Genomic DNA, 23,071 nt, shown 5'->3' on the forward strand with positions numbered 1-23,071 from the left:
ATGTTCAAGGGAGCCCCTATTCTGTTATTTTTCATCAGTATTTACTATCCACTATTGACCTGTTTGTTTGTTTCATTTTCTTATTGTGTTTGCAATATTTGCATCTTTCGATAAAGCACAATAGAGGTAGGGTTAAGATGCTAGATGATCAACAACAACCACTGTGTTTGTGCTACAGGATAAAGTTCATAACTCTTTTTGCTGCAATTAGTCTGGCTACCAGACAGGTTCCTTTCCAGCTGTTTGAAAAAAAACATCCAAATAGTATGCAAAATTTTAATTTCAAATACCATTTTACCTGTACTAGTATTAAAACAAAAAACAAAAAAAAAACAGTTGTAAGGAAATAAACAGAAATTTGAAAATTTCAGGGCAGATTAAATTTAAGTAGATTTATTATTTGGATCTCTTCAATACTTGCATATGTATACAATACAGAAAATACTATGAAAGATAACATAGATGATAGAATCTCTCATACATGCTAATCAGTTATGCTTTTTATTTGTTTTTGTTTTTGTTTTTTTCCTTTACAATAACCAGTGTTATCATGGTAATATTTATTAGTGACAGTCATGTTTAATATTGATTTCTTACACCACAGACACAAGGCCTCAGCTTTACAGAGAAGAATAATAATGAGATCATGTGATATTCATTTTAACAGTCTTGGAGGCATATGTCTACACTTGGGAATTAAAACTGACTGCAGACTTAGGTTCTCTTAGAATATATTCTAATATATAATACTCACTATTGTTTAATGCTGCTTTTTAAAAATTTTTACCAGGCACAAAGGCCTTATATTTTAGGTAGACAATGCAATGTTAATTTATGACATAACATTAACAAGTTTTAGAGCATTACTGTTTTCAATACATAAAGTATATTTGTTTTTTTTTTCTCTTTTGTTTCAGCAATTATTTTTACAATTATTTTCCTCTTTTATAATTATCATAAAAAATATACTGATTGAACAATTTATACTTTTTCAAAACACCACATTATAGATAAACAATCATATGGTAGCTAAAAAATGCAAAAAAAAAAAAAAAACCTCTCTCTCTCTCTCCCTAAAGAAAAAAAGAAAAGGGATATAAGAAAAATACTCATAAAGGAAACACAACGAACATAATGACAAAAGAGAGAGAAAATATGGTTTAATATGTTGCTGTTGCAAAGTACTGTAAGTGATTTTTAAGGAGAAAATATATATCACAGAAACACACCCTCTGGCAAAAGGTGCAATATCACCTGTCATCTTGTTCCACTCATTCCTTCCATGCATTTTCAAACAAACATTTGCACTTGGAATTAAACCTGAATAAATAACTTGCAGACATTCATTCATTTATTTATCACTGAGAATATTCAAAAGCACAAATTGAAATTGACAGATGCAAAGCATGCTTAAAACTAAACTCTGTGTGTGTGTGTGAGTGAGTGAGTGAGAGTGTGTGTGTAAACATATATACACACACACACACACATATATATGATGGTAGTCTCTTGCTGAACAACCTGCACAGATGATTCGTTTATAGTGATGAGATGTTTGTGCTGTACATTAGCTCACTCCATCCAAGCTGACCTTGCCTTTACAGGTGCACAAGTGTGCCACATGTCAGGTGTCAAAAAGTTTTGCTCAAGAATACAATGCACCACCTGATCAAGGAATTGAAACCATGATCTCGTGATTGTGAGTGCAATACCCAAACCACTAGGCCACACACCCTCATATACATACATACATATATATACACACATACACATATTTACATCATAAGAATTTAGAAACTTCAAGAGATCTTAAATAATTCTTTTGGAATAGTGATACTTGAAGCATACAAAGCTATAAATAATAATGTGTAATTATTGGGTTAAAAAGCCTTTAGTATGTGTGCATGTACACACACACAGAAAATGGGAGAAAGAGATAGATATATTACTATTAATTTATTCGTGATCTAATGTAGATAAACAGAGTCAATCACTTGGGTTTTCTTCTATCAGTTATCTGAGTTATCTATCAACTGGTGGTCAGCTTCATTGATTTCTTTCAAGAAGAGGAGCTAAAACAGTTGATAACAACAGACCTAAGAATTGACTGGTACTTATTTTATCAATCCCACAATGATGTGAAATTGAACTCAGAGGAAAGAACCCTAACTAAATACCAGAAGATATTTTCTTTGATCCACTAATGGTTCCACTACTCTCTCTATATATATATATTCATTTGAAAACTGAAACTATATTCTGTTATTACTCTCACTTATCTATTCTGTACACATTCTTCACCATGAGTGTTGAGAAATTTTTAACTGGATACAATAGTTTATTTACCCTCTTTTCCTTACTATTTGTCATTAGTCAAGTGGAGCATCTTGGCAAAAATAACTGCAATAATTAAATGTTGCCTAGAGTGATCCAGCAACAATCAGATCCTGCTAGACACTGGGATTCTATATTATCTACAATTAGAAAAGATTCCTTAATTCTCTGTGCCTCACATTTGGAAGTTTATATGAAATCATCTTGGAATGTTAACTTTGAGAAACTTGTGTCTTAACCAAGGACAGGGAAAGATTTTACTTCCCTTCATCATATGCAACTGGACTGGAAGTTAATCATCAGTCTCATTTGTTGCTACTGTTTTACAGAAATATTTCTTCTTGGTGCATAAGGTGGAGGTTTTTGTGGATGGACCTGTTCAGGATTGTACCTGTTTGCAATATGCAAATACATACACTCTCACGCACACACACATTACTCACACAAAAAGATTTTGCTCATTTTGTTTAAAAGAAAAGATACTTGTATTTCTTCATGGTTTACAATGTAGGGTAGAATATATTAATCATAACTCATGATGTAAAGTATTTCATAGTTGAAATAAATTCACAAGCTATAAAAGAAGTTGAAAATCACATAAAGGAACTGAACAATTAAGCTAAATTCTCAGCAGTTGAAACCTATATATCAACTATTGGAACAAATAGACACTTCTGTTGCAAGTACACAGTGCAATAATGCAATCAGGTCTATGTCGAGCAATGATGTGTGAATATGAAAGAAGAAAAAAAAGATGAATTTTTAAAATAAATAGCGAAATTGAATGAATTTCATATATTCAGAATTTTGTTTCATAAATGTTTTTGATTAAAGATCTTATTTTTTTTTTTCAATTACCAATACTTGACAACAGTGCTCAGATAGCATATATATTCCAAAAAAAAGTCAAGAGTTTAAGTAGCATATGTATTCTGAAGATTTTTATAGCGTTCATGTTGATTTTCAGATACAGATGGAACTAGATTTCCTAAAGCTTCCAAAAAATCAGTCTCTTCAACAGTTATTTTGGATGTATCTACATCACGACCAACTTCTAACTTTTGAATGATCTTTTTTGTGGCATTCATCCAAGCATCTGATGCTAAGGCATAAAAATCAGCGCCAGTCAAATCTGTATCACATTTGTCCACAATAGACTTCAGTGAGAAATTACCAAGTTTGAATTTCCTTGTAACAGCTTGAAGTATTTTTAGTTGTGACTCTTTGCTTTTGCAAACACCCATATAAAGAACTTTGTCAAATCTGCCAGGTCGCAGCAGTGCAGGATCCAGTAAATCAACACGATTTGTTGCACCAATAACAAATACATTATTTGACTTGTGTAATCCATCAAGCTCAGCAAGTAACTGTGAAACGATACGGTCCATTACACCACCAGTATCTCCACTGCGACCCCTATTGGGGGCTAATGAGTCAAGTTCATCAAAAAAGATAACACATGGTGCAGCATCACGAGCTTGTTGGAATACTTTGCGTACATTTTCTTCACTTTGTCCAACATATTTGTTCATAAGTTCAGGTCCTCTGACACTGAAAAAATTCAAAGAACATTCTGTTGCAACAGCTTTGGCAATCAATGTTTTTCCTGTCCCTGGTGGACCATGTAAGAGTATTCCAGAACGTCTCAGACCAGCAGCTAGAAGTTCAGGACGCAGAAGAGGCAACTGAATTGTGTCTAAAATCTCTTGTTTTACATCACTTAGACCACCGATATCTTCCCATTTAACTTTGGGAATTTTAGGTGTTCCTAATTCATCTGCTTGTGAGGCCTGTAAACTATCAAGTGCATTTTCAAAATCACAATGTTGTATGACTACACCTGAAGTACAAAGATCGTTATGTGTCTCATGCCATTTTTTGTCTTTAATTCCCACAAAATCAGTCACTCGTTTGTAGGCTTCCGCTTGTGCCCTTTTCACCAGATCAACTATATCCCCTAACACATAGCCTGCAGTACGCCGACTGATGTAAGTTGATGATACATCACCAGAAAAGTATACATCTTCTGTCAAATTAGTGAATATAATTGCACGTTCAGCTTCAGAAGGAACTTGCATTTTCATATGATGTAGAAATCCCTCTGGAATATTAGGTTGCAATTCTTGTATATTTTCAGTGGTCCCAATAATCAACATAGGATAATCTAAAGCATATCGCTTAGCTTGCTGCAGAATATCGACAAAAAACGTACCTATCTTCATATCAATGCTATGCTTTTCTGAGCGACCCAAAAATTCCAAGTTTTTCAATACTAGAATGCATGGGGAATATTCTTTTGCCGTCCGAACAATATTTTTAATTTTCTCAATCATAGTAAATGGTGACATACTGCTGAGATCTTGACAGCTTACTTTGATGACCTGCAGACATAATGTTCTTGCCACGGCATCAATTACAGTTGTCTTGCCAACACCACTAGGACCAGATATTAATATAGTGGGAGATAGAATTTCTTGAACTTTTGCATCTAGTGTGTCATTAAGAAATGGTAAAATCAATCTTAACAAGTTTTCCACATAAGATTCCAGTCCAGCAGGTTTAGACTGACACCAGTAAGGGGGTGAGTCATTGAGGAGATAAGGTACAAAGCTATGGGCAGTATAATTTTCTTTGAGACTTGTAGTTGTATGTTTTGGATGTACAAGATGTCTATCACCATGTTCAAGGTTTGGTTTGATATTCTCAACCTTAAGATAGAAAATCGAACTCTTTTCAAAGGAAAGATCTGTTTGGGAGAGGCTATTATTTTTTATTTTTATGCAGAAAATATCACCTTTTTCCATTAGACGAGGATATGTAAAATATTTTTCAAGTTCCTTTGAAGGTAAATCCTCACTACCAGGTGTTTTAATTAGGCTGAAAATGACCTTTTTGGCAATCACTATATTCCAGAGTTTCAAATTATCTAAAAAGGAATCGTTTGTTTGCTTTCCATTAACATTTTGTAGTTTCTTAATGACAATTGCTACACTTGTAGTGGGGAGGTGCTGTGGAGGTACTTGTATATTGAACAGCAGAATTGGAGAAATGAAAGCAAAGCGAGATTTATCATACCTTCTTCCTAGACACTTCACCATTGCCATCTTGGAGCGAACAATTGTGGTCCTTTTTGGAGAAGATTCAAAGTCATTTTCAAATATATCATCTTTTTCTCGGAAAAGTTCGACTTTGTTCCCAATACAATACACTTCAACAATACTACTGTCAAATAGTTTGTTGGCTAACATCAATTTTCGAGACATGCATATAATATAGTTTGGATCAAATTCTTGATCTGAATCAGTTCGTATCATCACATCTCTGAGTCTCTTATCACCAACAATTTTTGCAGGTACCATTATATTGGTATCTAAACTGTTGTCTTTAGGTTTTTTGCTCCACGGACAGAAGGTTGAGAAGAATAAACTGTCTTTAGACAAACAATCCATGCGAGACTTGCGGGGATTTGAAGCACTAGTTTCCTCATGTATAGTAAATATTTCAGTTTTAGCTGTTAGTAGACCCTGTCTAAAGGGACAACATTCAGTGACCACAATATGTTGAAAGTAGTTCGGTACTGAAGAATTAAGCTTTCCAGGAACCCATAATGCAAGGAACAAATCATTGGTCCGCACCAAAACACCATGTTTACATACTTGCAAAAGAAGATGACGAAAATCCAAGTTTTTTAATGCCTTATACGTATCTAAATCCTTAACAGACAATATAACTTTCTCCAGAGGAAAGGGTATTATCCTTCTGAAAACTATATTCTGTGATGGTTCCCAACCATAGTGTTGTAAAAACTGGTTAGTGCAATATAGATAGACTTTAGAGTTGATTAGGTTTGATTTTTCATCTACTTCACTACCTTCGTCCAGCTCCCGATTTGTCGGGAATGGAGGGGGAACCAGGGTTTCATCAATAAACACGACACATACTAAATTAGTGTCTTCATCAACTTTAGGCTCAATATCTTGATCGTCAGGAAGGGTGAAATAAAGGCCCCCTACTGGTAAAGTGCTCTTCCGCACTTCAGGACGTCGGAAAGCAATGAAAAAATATTCACAATCATTTTCTAATGACAGAATTGATGATGCAGTTTTTTTATCGACATTCAAATGAAGTGGGTGTTTCGTTAAAAAGGATTCATCTACGCCCTCGACATTAGTGTTGTTTTGTTGTGGTGGTTTATCCTCCCGAGTAGCAAATTCACCGAGATACGATGATTGATACATATTTTTTATAATCATATCCTTGATTAATTAAAAATTTAAATATGCAAAACAAAAGAAACATTTAAATTTTGCATTCTCTCACCTTCAGATCCATTTCTGGTAAGGACTTGACATAAGCAAATTTATTTTCGATTCGTAAAAAGATGACGCAAAAAAAGGAGAGTTACCTCCTCTTAGTTAAGTTGTTTTGTCGCTAGAGTGCATCATAGTCTGTAATGTTTTTGTAATCTTTTAATTACTTTTCTGAATTACTATTTTACTAATGTTAGGAAATTAAATTCGTATTTTTTATTCTACTCCCAAAATTACATCTAAAATCTCCATTCTTTGAAAACAAAATTTTAACTGGTGAATTCGGTTGTATTTTCAGTCTGCAAGCTTACTGCGAAATAAACTTAAAAGTTTACCTCTAATCTATATTTTGATAATTAATCGTAATAGTTATTATTAATTTTTTTTACGTGTGTCTTATTTATTAATTTTTTTTTACGGAATCCCACGTTTTAGGCTATGGAGATTCCGATTCTGAAAAAAAAGTTTTTGAAAAATTTCACCCCCCCCCCCTACCAAGCAGGCTATTTACATGCTAGAAATAACAGCCAAATCTCACAAAACTAGTGTTCGGGTTAGGTTTAGGGTTAGGGTTACGGTCAGGGTTAGGGTTAGGGTTAGGGTTTGAGTTAGGGTTAGGTTTACCCTGTGGATCTATATAAAAACCGGGGGCGGGGATCGAAATTTTTGAAAATCTTTTTTCAGAATCGGAATCTCCATAGCCTAAAACGTGGGATTCCGTAAAAAAAAAAATAAAACAAGGGGGGAAAAGTTCAGATTACATATAGTCCATCTGGACCTAAAAGAGAAACCGTGTAGCTAATGCTTTATTTTTAACGTAAATTGATATTAGGGTACTAGTGGGATACAAGGGTCCCAAAATATTGACTTAACGATACAAGGGGGCCGACGTGGGTCCCGAAATATTGACTTAACGATACAATAAAATAAACATATTTAGTCTATTGTTTTATAATTATTTCTAACATATATCACTATAAAATGAACAAATATAATAAATTTTGTAAAAAAACAAGATTAAAAACAATTAAGAATTCACATATATTGTCGGACCCATGTAGACCCTTGTATACCACTAGTACCGATATCAGTCTACATGAAATTTACGAAAAAAATATTTACTACTTTTGTTTCAGTCGTTAGACTGCGGCCATGCTGGGACACCTCCTTCAAGAATTTTTAGTCAAATGAATCGATTCAATACTTTCTTGTTTTTTTTTTTTCCTGGTACTTATTCTAGCGGTCTGTTTTGCCGAACTGCTCGTTACATGGACGTAAACACACTAACACCGGTTGTCATGCAGTGGTGGGAGACAAAGACACACACGACGGGCTTCTTTCAGATTCCATGTACCAAATCCACTGACAAGGCTTTGGTTGGTCTGAGGCTATAGTAGAAGACACTTGCCCAGAACCATGTGACTGGGAAGCCTGTGCCTAGCTATAATTTTTAAAAGTTTTTAATAATTAAAGTATTGATACAGCGGTGTGTGGATTAATTGAATAAGTTCATTTACCTATGTTAAACATACATCCAGCTTCACTATGTAAACAGACTTTATAACTAACCTATATATATATATAAGAAAAATAAGAAAATGGAGATACATCAATTAATAAATATATTTATTAACTGCAAAAATAAACATGATCTCTAAGAGTTGTTTTGATTCATACTTTAAAGATTATAATTGTAATAATTAAACCATTATATAAAGCAGAATCTAAGTATATAAATATACCTATTAATTGATGTATCTCCATTTTCTTATTTTTCTTCAATAAATATAAACCTTGGTTTATCTAATTACCTATTATTCATGAGTATTATAATTAATATTCACAACAAATACTCGGTAATGAACCAGTAATTCATTTGATATTACCATCCCTTAATGAAGCTTATCCAATCTCTAATTAAACTTTCTAACTTTCTTTATATGTATGTGTGTGTGTGTGTGTATCTATGTGTGTGTGTATGTATGTATGCATGTATGTATGTATGTCCTTAGGTAAATGACCCAGACAAATCACAAATCCCCACAGGTAGATGGCCCTGCTTGATCTGTAGGAAAGGTGTAAGTAGAAATTCTGCAAGATGTACCTGGTGTAAGCTATGGATACATAAGGGGTGCAGCAATATCAGAGGGAGGTTAACTGAGAAACCAGTTTTTGTGTGCAGAGAGTGCACAGGTACAGTTAACACTAAAGATGTACAGAAAATAGACTACATCAAATGTCAAGTAGGAAAACTAGAAGTAGTTGTTAGCTTCTGCTACCTAGGTGACCAATTCAGTAGTGGGGGTGGATGATCCAAGAGCACAGCTGCTAGAATAAGAATAGGTTGGGCAAAGTTTAGAGAGCTACCTCTGTTGGTAACAAAAGACCTCTCCCTCAGGGTGAAAGGCAGATTGTTTGAAGCCTGTGTGCAAACAACCATGCTATACAACAGTGAAACATGGGCTGTGACTGCTGAGGACATGTGTAGGCTTGAAAGAAATGAAACCAGTATGCTTCATTAGACATGCAATGTCAGTGTGCATGTATGACAAAGTGTAAATGTCTTGAGGGAAAAGTTGAACATAAGAGGCATCAGATGTGGTGTGCAAGAGAGATGACTGTGTTGTTTGGTCATATGCAAATGGATATGGACAGCTGTGTGAAAAAGTGCTGATCTCTACCAGTGGAAGGAAGCTGTAGAAGAGGAAAAAACTCAGGAAAACATGGGACAAGGTGGTGAAGCATAATCTTTGAATGTTGGGTCTCACCAAGACAATGACTAGTGACCGAAAACTTTGGTGATATGCCATGCTTGAGAAGACCCATCAAGCCAAGTGAAACCATAATTTTGGCTGTTGTCAGTGTCACATAACTGGCACCTGTGCCAGTGGCATGTAATAAGCACCTTTTGAGTGTTGGGCCTCATGGAAGAAATGTGGCCAATGCTGGTGTCGCATAACTAGCACCTTTTGAGTGTAGTCTTGGAAACTTGATTCAAAATAAGCCAACATAACATTCACTGGAGTTTTTGAGGTCAAGTTAGCCAATATGTATGCAAGTTTTCAATAGATCTAACTTCGAATGCCATATTTTTGGTGGACACTGAGAAGGAAGAGAGATTCAAGTGATTAAGGAGATGACTGGTACATCTTTTTCCATTAACTCATTTAGAAGACACGGCATATTGTAGTACATCTGAAAGATTGGGACAGGTTTCTGTGGAGACTGGAAAATTTGGCAAAGACAAGAACTACTTTTTGAACATACTTTGAGGTTGATAGCAGGAATACTGTCTGAGTTTGATGCTTGAATTAAAGGCTAGTGGGCAGCAAATCTAGAGTAATTTTGGTTCAAGTAGTGAATTAGATAATTTTGAAATGTTGGCTTCATTTATAGGGATCAGAAAGTTCTGCCACAATTTGTGAGGCAGCATAGATTGTAGAAAAGCAAAATCTGGTGTTAAAAAAATAACTGTTCAAAAGGTAATTGCAGTGTACCAAATATCATGAAGAGATTTTAACTCAGATGTGCATCAAACCATTTACCAGTGATTCTGTTTACATCTCATTTTTTCTTTGAGATAATTATCTTATCCTTCCGTATTTTATTCTGTACTCTAAATATCTTATAGCGCTTGCAGTTTTAACAGAATTTCTTTTACCTTTAGTTTCAACAGTATTGTTTTTATTGTTTAGCCTCTGTAGTTCAGATTTGATCAATGATCAATGGTGTTCCATCTATGATGATTTCATTTGTGATCATAAAACTGCTGAACAAGCAACTACAATTTTATATGTCTTCTGCTTTAGATATGTTTGCCTCTGATAATAATATCAACAGGAGTTTAAGTTCTTGTAGGATCACCCAGGTTAAGAAACTCAATAAAATTGTAAAACATAAAGAGAGAGTCACAATTGTTACATTTAGCAATTAGTATATTGAGCCAAGATCAGCTGTTTGGGGCTACAGGCTTATGAGGTCAGAGTTTATCTAGATGTTTAAAGCATAGAGGCTGATAGTTCATGACTATACCTGAATGGGATGCCAGTTCATCACAGTATTAATCCCAGGTGCCACTGCTACTCACTTTCAGTTGAATGTCAGCAGAGACATGAAATGAAGTGCCTTAACCAATGGTACAATGTACCACTTGGAGTATGAAAGAAACTCACAATCTAATGATTGTGAGCCCATCACCCTAACCACTAGATGATGGACCTTCACAGTTCTAGAGTGGGTAGAGAACAGACCTACTTCACCCCCATGTTTAATAACAAAGTCTTAGAGCAAGTTATAACTCAATCATTGAAATAAAATGAATTTTGTATTAACATTCAGTACAAGAATCAACTGTATACAAATGAAGAATGGAAATGCTGACTAATATTTGAAAACTAAGCTTGTTGTGGTGAGCAACACTATGATAACATCAATCAAGTTGTTTAGTTTTTCTTAATCATTCTACTGTAGGCTAGTACATCACTTCACTTATTTCACTGTATGTAAGTAAGACTAATAGCTTTATTTCACTTGATGTACCAAATGTTGGTATTACTGTACAATATGGATCCCAACAATTTACGTTCATTATTGAATATTTTAAATCTTTAAATATACTTTGATGTGTTAGTTGTCTATTTCTACCAATACTAATAAATGTGAATTTCTGTGTGTTCACATGGTTTCCTGGTTTATACACTTAGCCCCTGAGATGTATCTCAATGAACAGCACATATTTGGAATCAGAGTAACTCTAGGAGTTTTTTGCCTATTTTACTTTGGTGCATCCACCTGTGATACAAATTTGTACCACCTTACAACACCTTAGTTCTTACAACCATCAAAATGTGAACTATGTAGAGTAACAATGGAAGTAGAGGTAAAGAGAACAAAGAAGCTGAATATTCTTTGGAGAAATGTTTAACCTATCAAGAAAATTGATGACAAGCAGTAAGAGCAATTAACATCTTTGGAACTCCTTTAACTTTTATAAATGCTTATGCAGTAAAGCACTCTTCATGTTGGTTTAGGATGAAATGCCTCTGAGTAACAATGTTATTGATCAAATCTTTTCCATAGATGAAACACATAGAACATGAAGTAATAGTCAGTTTCTTCATATTGAATCCATTCTCCAAGAAGAAAAACTTTTATATGATGAGCCAACATAATTTTGTTTTCAAATGGTGTTTAAAAGTCAAATTAGAATTTGTGAAACGATGTTATAAAAATTGTGCTTATCAATATCAAGATAGAAAGCTGGCAAGAAAAGATTGGAAGTGAGGAGAAGTGATATCTCGAAAAAAGTCAAAAGCCAGAATTGCAAATATTTGTGGATCCCTGTGAAACAGTGAGAAAAGATCCAATAAAGTTTTGACATGATTGGGTGTAGTTTTAGACTAGACAAATCACGAAAAATTTGCAGGACCAGAAGATCAGGTCGAGTTTTGACAAGACAAATTTCCACACAATAAATTTCATATGGAAATAAAAATAAATGTTGATGAGATCTCATGTTTTCTTTTTTTGTTATAGGTTCTTCAGGTTTACAATTTTACTTTAAGCCAAAGGCCTGACAGCCTTTTGCAGAGTCAGCCAAAAAGTTCACCTGGAGGGTGGGTTTTTTGGGCTAATAGTGATAGATATAACTGAAATAATGCAACTTCTAGACAACTTTAATAATGTATGACATTTTCTTTACAATAGATAACTTTTGTATCACCATTGTCCCTGATGTGATGTGTGTCAACAAGCAGGGCCGGCTCAAGGTATCGGCAACTCAGGCAGTCACCTTGGGTGTTATGTGCTAGGGGGCACCAAGGGGGGTGTAACAAACAAAGAAATTTCCATGATCATCAGCTTGTACATGCCAAAGTTCAGCTTGCTTGGGTGCCAGCAACCCTAGGGCCAGCCCTATCAACAAAAAATGACAGAAGAAATGGCAGACTGAACAAATGATGAAGTCATACATTGTTGCATGGCTTTAAAAAATTGTTGTTATATTCAGCCCTAGTTCAACTTTGATCCTTCAGTAATGAAGACCTACATTATCTAATTCAATGGTACTCTTATTTTTGTAATGTTTGTTGCCATCATTTAGTGGTTAATCATTTTCATATATCTGATACAATGGCTGAAATATATGAAATGTTGGTGGTCAGATAGAAGCACAGCTCTTCATTTATTTATTGATTTATTTTAATTTCTGGTTTGCTCTGATTGATAAGACTGTGTCCATGATCATCACAGAGTCTTAGAGATTGGTAAGGTTAATATTTCTCTGTGAGTTAATGGCTGCAGGGAAAAGATGAGCTGAGAAGAAAGGATTGGGTGTAGTGGTTAATGTTAAATCTGGGGGTGGAGGTGGCAGGGACACAATACAGGAGATGAAAGGAGGAAAGACAAGTTAATAGTGCTGAAATGAATGCGGTACAAGACGCCAAGCACAAAAGAATAAAGGTCACTGTCGTCGTCATCATCATTTTATATCTGCTTTCCATGCCAGCATGTGTTGGTTGGTTTGACAAGATTCAATGGATTAGAGGACTATGTCTTGCCCTAGTGTTCCAGTTTTGGCATGATTTGTATGGCTAGACACCCTTCTTAACACCAATCACTTTACAGAGTTTACTTGACTTTTTTTTTTTGTGGTGCCAGCAGTTAATGAGGTTACCTTGTAACTCAAGACTGAAGTGCTCTAATGACTGAGATGAAGGAAAAGAGATAAAGTGGATCTTAAGCAAGGTATTGAGAGATTAAAGTATGATGGGGAAGCAAGAACAGGTTTAATGTCTGTGGAGAAGATTCATGGCTACCTTGTATTTTACATAGGCGGATGAGAGAGGCTTAAGTGTCAATCAGACAAGTCCAAGAGATGTAGTATAGAAGACAGTTGAAGGCAGAAAAATCAAGTTAAGTGGTGAGTAAGGTTGTAAGAGTATAAGAGGAGTTTCAGCTAATATAAACATGGGAAAAAGTAGGTCAGATATATATGAGATGAATGTAATGAATGGTGAACAGAGGTGGGTACATAAAGACAACGAATGAATAGCAGCTGGCAGAGAATAGGGAGCAGTGACTAGCAATGCAGAAATTGTGATATGAGATGGTATATAGTAACAGGTTCTGCTTTCATTTTTTACAGTAGCAGAATAACATAGTAGAGAGGAGAGTGATGGAGGGATGGATGATAAGATGATGAGGGTGGGATTAGATATTGCAAAATAGAAAGAATATGAGGTGAATACTAACAAGAGTGGGGGAACTGATGGTAAGAATGAAGTGTAGGCATGTATAAGAAGTGATGGGGTTAGAGGCTGCAAGTTAGTGGATGTCAACTAGAGGAAGTTGTTGAAACACAGTGGACAACACTTCTGTGGACTATAAGCTGAAATGTGTTGGCGAGTGATTTTAATACCAATCAGTCAGGTATGTTTTTTGTGGAGTGGTGGGATGTACTGCATTGGGGATTCACCCAAGCTTTGTAATGGATTTGTAATTGTTAGTAGATGAATACTTTAGGAGAGATCTTCAGTGATTATGAGACTCATTAATTTGTAATGACCTTGAGGGTTCTAGTTGTGAGCTGTTCGTGTTTAGGAGAGATTGATACAATATTGTGAAATGGAGTATGAGGTGTCAACATTGCATATAAAAGCTCGAGTAATTATAGAGGAATGGAAAATGGTATAATTTACATTGGAGTGGTATTTGTTGGTGATGATGGCAAACAGGTTGTTGATGTACAAATGTAAGAGTATCGAAGTGAAGTCGAATTGTAGGGCAAACCAGTGATATTTTTGCTGCTTTTTAATAAACATATATATATATATATATATATATATTCATTAATGTAACTTAAATAACTCATAGGTTTCGGCCAGTATAGGCCCAGGCCATATCTAACTTAATAGCACCACCAGGTGGTGCTATTATATATTTACAGGTATGTGTATGTCTGTTTGTCCCTCACCAACGCTTGACAATAGGTGTTGGTGTGTTTAAGTCCCATAACTTAGCGGTTCAGCAAAATAGTACGATAAAATAAGTACTAGGCTTAAAATAGAAGTTCTGGGGACGATTTATTCGACTAAAACCCTTCAAGGCGGTGTCCCAGTATGATCGCAATTTAATGATTGAAACAAAAGAGAAAAGAGAATTAGGCGGATTTCTACTTAACGCATGGGATATAATCCCCTCGTAATTTTTTTTTATTTTATGGAATTTTTAGGAAATTTTTGCGAATTTGTATTCCACACACGGAAATTCATATGATTATGCAAAAGCCAAAATAAAAAAAAAATTGCCGCGTCATTTAAGGGCTATTTAGCTGTTATTTTTAGCACATCTCATGACCACCATACTCTCGTTTGTTTGTCAGTCTGACGTATTCATGTTTTTCGATATATTTCTTCCCATAAACACATTTAATGGTCTGTTCTTGGGATTTAAGCTATAAAGTCGTATTTTGGACTGTGATTTAAAAAACAAAAATTCGAAAAATTTTCTAAGATAAAAATTTTTCTCCATAGTTTTGTGAATTCCCGTGTATAAAATACAAATTCGCAAAGAATTTTATGAAAATTCCAAATAACAAAAGTTGAAATCCAACAAAGTGCGGTTTGGGCACATTGTATAATTTCCGACACATTAGTAATTAACTTTAACAAGACATTAATGTCTCAAATAAAATGACTTTATTATCTTGAATATAGTACTTACAAACGATTTAATTAATATATTACCTATTTCCCAAGATGGGAGTTAGCTCCCCTTATTTTCAGTATTTTGTCGGTAGATGGCAGTATAACCCAAGACTATATAAAACGTGCCCCGTCCGTAATCCACCTCTTAGTTGCCATACTGTTTTAACAGGCGGCATATTGTACATTCTCAGGTGAGAGCATTTTTTAAATTTAAGTCCATTCGATCTTTTTTTCTGTTAAAGAAGTACAACTTGTATTCATCATTTGCTTTTAACTGCAAAATTGTCGATGATTTAATCATGGGTTAGCGGATGATATTAGATTATGATTACACGAGGGCAGCCTAGTTGGTATGAATGGATATAAGCATGGGATGCTTCTACTTAACGAAAGTTCTCCAAATTTTTAGTACTTTATAAATCTTTCCAAATTGTCTATATATATTATATCTAGGACAATTTTCTCTCTCTCTCTCTTTATATATATATATATATATATATATAGATATATATAATATATATATATATATATATATACATCTTTCTCTCTCTATGTATATATATATATATATATATATATCTTTTAGACTTAGTCTGTTGGCTAAAATGGCTACGACGTGATTTACAAGATCATTGCTGAAATAGTCTTGTAAAGTGGCAAACGGGAGCTGACTTTACTGTACTCTTCGGAGTATAGTTTTTTTGTGCAGTGAAATCCCATTCCACCATGTCGAACATAAATACTTGTCCCCTGGTTTGCCAGCTGAGGACTTGAACAGGGTATATTCCATAACTTCTCGTAGTCTCTTTGACTATTACCGGGGAGTGAGACCATACTCGGTACAGTTCCATCTATAAATACTACTTTCTTGGGTAGAAAGCCTACAGGATTCTCTGGGATATTTATTTTTTCATCAAGACTTGTTTGTTAATAGTTCATTTCTTCTGCTGTTATTGTAATTTGATAAATTGGATCGTTCCTCTAAGAACTAAGTAAAGAAAATATTTTTTTAAAAATCGAATATAAAGATTAATATATTCTCGATAAAGTAGATTAAAATTCAACAATGACTAGGTAAAAGTGTGATGGATTCCGGGCCACGTGCGTTATGGCGGGTGGCTGCTTACGTGGGTTATTTCGTCGGAAATTGTTTTTCAAACCGTATGCTATTTATTTTAAGGCTAATTATAGTGTATACTCTAGGTATGTAGAGAAAGTGTATTTGTACACTTAATTAATTTTTCTAGAAATTCTATTTAAGCCATGTGAATGAACTCTTTAAGAGCAGCTAAATATATTCCTCCCCCCAATCATGAACCATTCACTTGTATTAAGCATGGACAATAAAACGCATATAGTATATGTATCTATTCATTCTTGCCGGTATCATGTATATATTTACGCTTCGATATTAAAATTGCAAAGTGCAACCGAGACACCTGATTGTGCGGGTTAAATTTTGAATGGACAGGGATAACGTAGCTCTTCCCGATCGAGTAATTTGAATTCGCAAGAAGCCTCACTTAGTCAACGATTTTCTACGCTTCTCTTAATCTCCTTGAAGCTGTACATTTCTAAATTCGAGTCGTGATGGAGTGGAACAAAAAGGTGAGTGTTTTAAGATGCAAATAGCAGCTATTCGAACAACTGCATTGTACTGTTGATGGCACTTCTTGAGAGTTTAGTTAATTTAAATGGCCTCAATCTTTTGGCGGGTTTTCAGAATATCCCTTCATACACGAGGTGAAATTTCTCGATGCAAAAGCTTGAAAAAAATTCCATTTTAAGTGGAACAGCTATCTTAATAGTTAAATTGTTTTTTTCCGGATATCAATTTTCGGTAAGTATAGTGTAATTTTTTATGCCTTCAGAAGGTGTATAGCTGATCATTTACCAAAGAAAAGAAACAGCATTGTAAGAAGTTTTAGGTTTTAGTATAGTTTTGGAGCTACGAAACTGCATTAGGCCAAAAGTATATTAAACGCAACTTCTTTTTCCGTTTAAGGTTTTTTTTTTTCTAACTACAATAATGGTTTAAAAAATTTCTTTTCAGATTTATCTTTAAATTGCTGTGGTGCAGTCCCTGATCCACCGAGATGGTCAAGGAAGATAAATCAACCTGGAAAGCCAACTATTTCATCAAGATCATTGTAAGTATAATTGTTTAATGTAAGCGTTTAACTTTACCGACGTGATTTATAGGATCATTGCTAAAATATCTTGTAAGTGGCAAACGGGAGCTGACTTTACGTGCAGTGAAATCCCATTCCACCATGTCGGAAATAAATCTTGTCCCCTGGCTGCTTAAGTCGGGTGAGGACTTGAACAAAGTATATTCCATAACTTCTCATAGTCTCTTTGACTATTACTGGGGAGTGAGACCATACTCGGTACAGTTTTATCAAGTCTTGTCGGTTTATGACTATAGATGATCAGTATTTTAAAGTCTTCATTTTCTTTCAGCAATTGCTTAATGAATATCCAAAATGCTTCATCGTCAATGCAGACAATGTTGGCTCCAGGCAGATGCAGACCATCCGTATGTCACTCAGGGGCTATGCAGGTGAGAAAATTTTAAATAGCTTCATTTTGTTTTTTGTTCGAGTCTCAATCACGTTTTCGGTTCAATTTCATGTGTCCTATGACGTGGCGTGATAGTTCGTGTCACAAATAAAAATAGTGTTGTTCGTTTCCAATCTTTCATTGAAACCCATCTTGTTGGTCACTGAGAAATATTTTTGGAAACTAGTGTGGCTTGGTGACGGGAAGAATGTTAATAATTCTCAACGAATTTCATTTAATCTAAAAGGAAAAATGAACATTAAATTGGATATAAATTTTGAGGTGTGATGATGAAGTAACTGCTATTAAGCGTTCGGCTCTTTGGCACTAGTTACCGAAAGGTTGAACCCACTAGTGTTTGCTGGACGCTATGACAAAATGTAGCCAAGTATGGCTGTCTGAACACCCCTGAATACTAAGTATTTCAGCATGCTGTTGATATTACTGTACTGACTAATTTTCTTTTAATCACATTCAGTTGTCCTCATGGGTAAAAACACAATGATGAGAAAGGCCATAAGAGGTCATTTGGAGCACAATGCAGCCCTTGAAAGGTAAGTTCTAAATCTTTTCCACTGAAATGAGGTATGTATATTGCCAGTTTAGATTCAAATGTTGCTTGGGTTATTCTTGATCAGAAGCAATCTTGGACTGGTATAGTAATCGGTCACTTTTTGCCTTGTAGTATCTTTCATACTGGACACTACAACTTCCCCATAAGTGATACAATTCTTCTTTTTTTTAATTTTTTTTTCCCCTTTTGTTATATAGGGACGTGTAATTAAACAATGGTATCTCTGATCACAGAAAATAAATATTTATGCAACTATTGAAAAATATAACATTTAGTGAAGTGTTTTAAATGCAGATGCTGGCTTCACTCGTTTTTTTTTCTATTATAGCATTGGACCAGTCAAAGCTTTCAGACTGGAGAAGCTAGCCATGGTGTTTCATGCCTGTAAATGTCACTTATGCATGCAGTGTCCATTCCCAATCTCTTGTGAAAATTCATCTTAGCTATGGGGAAATAACTGAAGACTGGTGACAGGCAGGGTGGCTGTAGAAAATCCACGTGTAATTTTGTTCTACCCATTCCTCAATGGGAAAGTGGATGACTGTCAATCTTGCTCACCCCCCACACCTAACAACCAATAAAAAAAAAAGCTGGATATAAGTACTGAGGTCAATTTTGTTTGACTAAGCCCTGTGTTGCCCTAGCATGGCTGCAGTTCTAAGATGAGTCTTTAAGAGGGTGATGTGTATAGTAATATAAAATGAGCACCTATACAAGATTTGCTTGATAATAGTGTTTAGTAATTGCCTTAATATTTAGGTTATTAAACAAAAACTTGTCTGTTGTAGGTTGCTACCACACATTAAGAACAATGTTGGTTTTGTGTTCACTAAGAATGACTTGGCTGATATCAGGGATAGATTGCTGAATAACAAGGTTAGTTGATTTTCATTCCATCTACATATGGAGCTTTAATTTTGATTTTTTTTTTCTCCCCTCGCTACTGACAAATTGATATTTATTTATAGGTGAAAGCTCCTGCTCGTGCTGGTGCTGTTGCTCCTTGTGATGTGTTGATACCTGCTCAAAATACAGCTCTTGGTCCTGAAAAGACTTCTTTCTTCCAAGCTTTGTCTATCCCAACAAAAATCTCCAGGGGTACTATTGAAATCTTGAATGATGTCCGTTTGATAAAGGAAGCTGATAAAGTTGGTGCTTCCGAGGCTACATTGCTGAACATGTTGAACATCTCACCATTTTCATATGGTTTGGTCATTGAGCAAGGTAGGTTGGGCATTATTTTATTTTGCAGCCCTCAAGAATGATGAAAAAAAAGAATGACTTTCGCTCTACTGAAAGCTATGTAGATTCTTGTCCACTGACTTAAGGGCTATATTTATTTATTAGTGTCCTGTCTGGTTTATATTTAATTGTTATATTTAATGTTTTTAAAATTTTCTATACTAGTGTATGACTCTGGAACTGTTTTTGCACCTGGTGTATTGGACATTACTGATGATGATATCCGTAAGAAGTTCATGTCTGTAAGTACTTTTCTCATTTATAAACTCCTTGCAGAATGTTCAAATCTGCCTTCATCATGATATTCAAGTAATATATTTTCTTTGCAGGGTGTGACAAATGTTGCCAGCTTGTCTCTGGCTATTGGGTATCCAACTTTGGCTTCTATACCACATCTTCTTGTCAATGGCTTCAAAAATCTGGTTGCTATATCTTTGGAAACAGATATTGAATTTGAAGAAGCAAAAGAGGTATATTACATTTGAGTTTTTATATTTTTTTTTCACTTGGTAAATCTGTCAATATTACATGTTTTTATTGGATGATAATATGAAAATGATTTGTATTTTCAGATCAAAGAGTTGTTATCAGATCCTGAAAAGATGGCAGCTGCTCTGGCAGCAAGTGCTGCTACTACTGCTGCTGCAGCTCCATCTACCCCTGCAGCAGAAGAAAAGAAGGAAGAAAAAGTGGAGTCTGAAGAAGAGTCTGACGAGGATATGGGTCTTGGCTTGTTTGATTAAAGATGAAAATAAACATCACCTTCATCTTAAATTGGGTTTTTTGTTCTTTTTCAAAATTCAAATGTGGTTTATAAGTAATGGTTGATAAACTGTTCTTGTATCTAGTTTTCTTAGTGACAGACGCATCTCGGCAGTGGAAAAGTATTTTTTGAATTGATGGTGACTGAGGACCTGTATAGTGTATGGGTTTCACAAGACTGGTAGTTATTTGCTAATAGTGCTTTGAAGTAAGAATGAAACTATTGCTGCTAAAACTAGCTTCTAAACTGCACAAAAATATTGAAAACCCTTTGGTCGTGAATGAAAGTTCACCTCTGAAGTACAAATATACATCTTGATATCACCATTGCATCCAATTTCTACAGCTGGGTGACCTGGAACAACTTGAAATAAGTGTCTTAAGAATATGACACACCCTGGTATGGAAATTGAATACCCTCCTGGTTGAGACATGCTCTTACCACTGAGCCATGCACATGCATGACTACACACACTCCTCCCTATGTAATTGGAGGTGCTGTTTGGGATATATCAGGATTCCATAAACATTCTGCAATTTTAACGTAGAAAGAGGAAGTTGACAGTAAACTACAAAGCTGGCTGACAGATTGCCTTTACACTAAGCAATTTGGGCTTATGGTTCTATTGCTGTTTACTTATGAAACCAATATAAACATGGATGAATACTTAAAAATTTGGTTCGCTTTCTATTGAATTGGAAATAGTGTGACTAGTGGATGTTACGTCAGTGTAAATGGAAAGTCCAAAGTAGCTAAAAGCAGGAGTTACTATTCTGAAGTTGTACTTGCTATCCATAATAATAGTTCATAGGTGCAGGAATGGCTGTCTGGTAAGTGGCTTGAAGCCAAAAACAAGGGAAAGAAAAAGCAAGGGCTCTACCCTGGTGGTTGGATGCCTATCCTTCAGGAAAGCCATTACAAATTGCATCTGTGATGAGCAATGCTTTAATCGAACATTGTAAATATGAAATTATTATTGTATATTTAAAATTGTAAGTATTTAATCAATACAGCTACTTCACCCCTTTTATGTTTGTCCTTGTTCGTCCCCTCTTTGTAATGCCTTTATGGCAAATATGAAATAAAGAAGCTTGCTTACCAACCACATAGTTCCGGGTTCAGTCCCACTGTGGCACCTTTGGCAAGTGTCTTCTATAGCCTCTGGCCAACCAAAGCCTTCTGAGTGTATTTGGTAGACAGAAAATGAAAGCCCATTGTGTATATATATAATATATATATATATATATATATGTAAATATATATTATGTGTCTGTGCTTGATAGAAGCCTGTCGTGTGTGTCTGCTAGTCCCTCCAACATAGCTTGGCAACCGATGCTGGTGTTTGTCTACGTAACGTAGCAATTTGGCAAAAGAGACAGAATTAAGTCCTGGGGTCAATTTTTTTCTCGATTACAGGTGGTGCTCCAGCATGGCTGCAGTCAAATGACTGAAACGAGTAAGAGAATATGGCTAAGCCATAACATGGATTACAACAATGAGAGAAAATTGCTCACTTACAAACTTTGCATTTATAACAAAACCTTACAGACTGCAGCCCTTAAGATCTTGACCAATCCTTCATTGCTTTCACTTTTGAACAGTAATAGCTTCATTTGGAATATTTTCACAAGCTTAATTTAACTATACAGTGAATTGTCAAATGTTATATACCCATGCATTTTCAGTCTCATCAAAGTCCCCTAATATGCTGTCCTGATCTGTGGCATATCCCTCAAATGAACTGTCACACAAACTATTGCTTTACATGTAAAATAGAGGAAAGTAATTGGCAACACTTGAATTTGTTGCTTGTAATTTGTACCTTATCCTAGCCATCTTTGACCCTTATGTCTGTCCTAACGGGTACTAGCTGAACCTTTCCTTGAATGTCAACCCTTTAGAATTCCTCTGCCTAAACCCCCACCTCCATAACCTTCAGCATTAAAAGAGCATGAACTATATTATTACTGGTTTTATAGGGCTGGTTCAGAGCACAATTAAATCCCCCATCTTGAGGTTAAAAGAAAACTTAGTCAGTGTATAAACTCAGCCTACTTTCTAAAGTTATACATCAAAGGTCAGTTTTATAATTTCATACAAGGAATAAAATCGACTTTAAAATAGATTTATCCAATCAAAAATTTTTATTATTGCATATAGTGAACGATAAGTACACAGTAACACATTTCTGTGGTGTAATGCATTATTTTGTAATGACAGTCTCCACTGAATATTTTCTTCATGAGAGGAAGTTAACTGGTCAACAGGAATATGGGATTGAATCCAAGTTGTGCTTGTCTCAGCAAAAACAGAAGTATGTGATCAGTAATTTGTGTATGACTTGTTTATTGTAGCTGTAATTATTTTCAAGACATGAAGTTATTTCCCTTCTGATAACCGATTGAATTTGTAGTCATAAGTGTCTAGTATTTTCTCTTTCATTGTACCTGATAGTGGAAAGTAAAAGCTGGTGTAATCAAGTTGATTGTTCAGTGCTTTCCTGTCTCTGAACCGTTAATATACCACACTGTATAGTCTCTCTTTTAAGAATAAAATGTTTTTTGTCACAATACTTAAAAAA

At 35.0% G+C, this 23,071-nt stretch overlaps 2 protein-coding genes and 2 non-coding genes across 4 annotated transcripts; 3 read left to right on the top strand and 1 right to left on the bottom strand.

Moving 5' to 3' along the window:
• Positions 1-377: 377 nt before the first annotated feature.
• Positions 378-6,787, bottom strand: LOC106877468 (peroxisomal ATPase PEX6). Its single transcript, XM_014926374.2, has one exon. It carries the CDS (start codon positions 6,585-6,587, stop codon positions 3,249-3,251), a length of 3,339 nt encoding a protein of 1,112 aa, XP_014781860.1. The 5' UTR covers positions 6,588-6,787; the 3' UTR covers positions 378-3,248.
• Positions 6,788-15,425: 8,638 nt separating this feature from the next.
• LOC106877470 (60S acidic ribosomal protein P0) lies at positions 15,426-20,501 on the top strand. Its single transcript, XM_014926376.2, has 9 exons — positions 15,426-15,540; positions 17,403-17,499; positions 17,813-17,912; positions 18,390-18,465; positions 19,274-19,361; positions 19,454-19,709; positions 19,893-19,969; positions 20,057-20,197; positions 20,300-20,501. The coding sequence occupies exons 2-9, from the start codon at positions 17,446-17,448 to the stop codon at positions 20,468-20,470; spliced, it is 963 nt and encodes a 320-aa protein (XP_014781862.1). The 5' UTR covers positions 15,426-15,540; positions 17,403-17,445; the 3' UTR covers positions 20,471-20,501.
• LOC128247471 (small nucleolar RNA SNORA73 family) lies at positions 15,961-16,196 on the top strand. Its single transcript, XR_008263843.1, has one exon. It is a non-coding gene; the product is annotated as a small nucleolar RNA SNORA73 family (small nucleolar RNA).
• Positions 17,536-17,747, top strand: LOC128247470 (small nucleolar RNA SNORA73 family). Its single transcript, XR_008263842.1, has one exon. It is a non-coding gene; the product is annotated as a small nucleolar RNA SNORA73 family (small nucleolar RNA).
• Positions 20,502-23,071: the final 2,570 nt, after the last annotated feature.

The sequence above is a fragment of the Octopus bimaculoides genome, chromosome 3 (genome assembly GCF_001194135.2).
Source record: "Octopus bimaculoides isolate UCB-OBI-ISO-001 chromosome 3, ASM119413v2, whole genome shotgun sequence".
In the NCBI taxonomy this organism is placed as follows: Eukaryota; Metazoa; Mollusca; class Cephalopoda; order Octopoda; family Octopodidae; genus Octopus; species Octopus bimaculoides.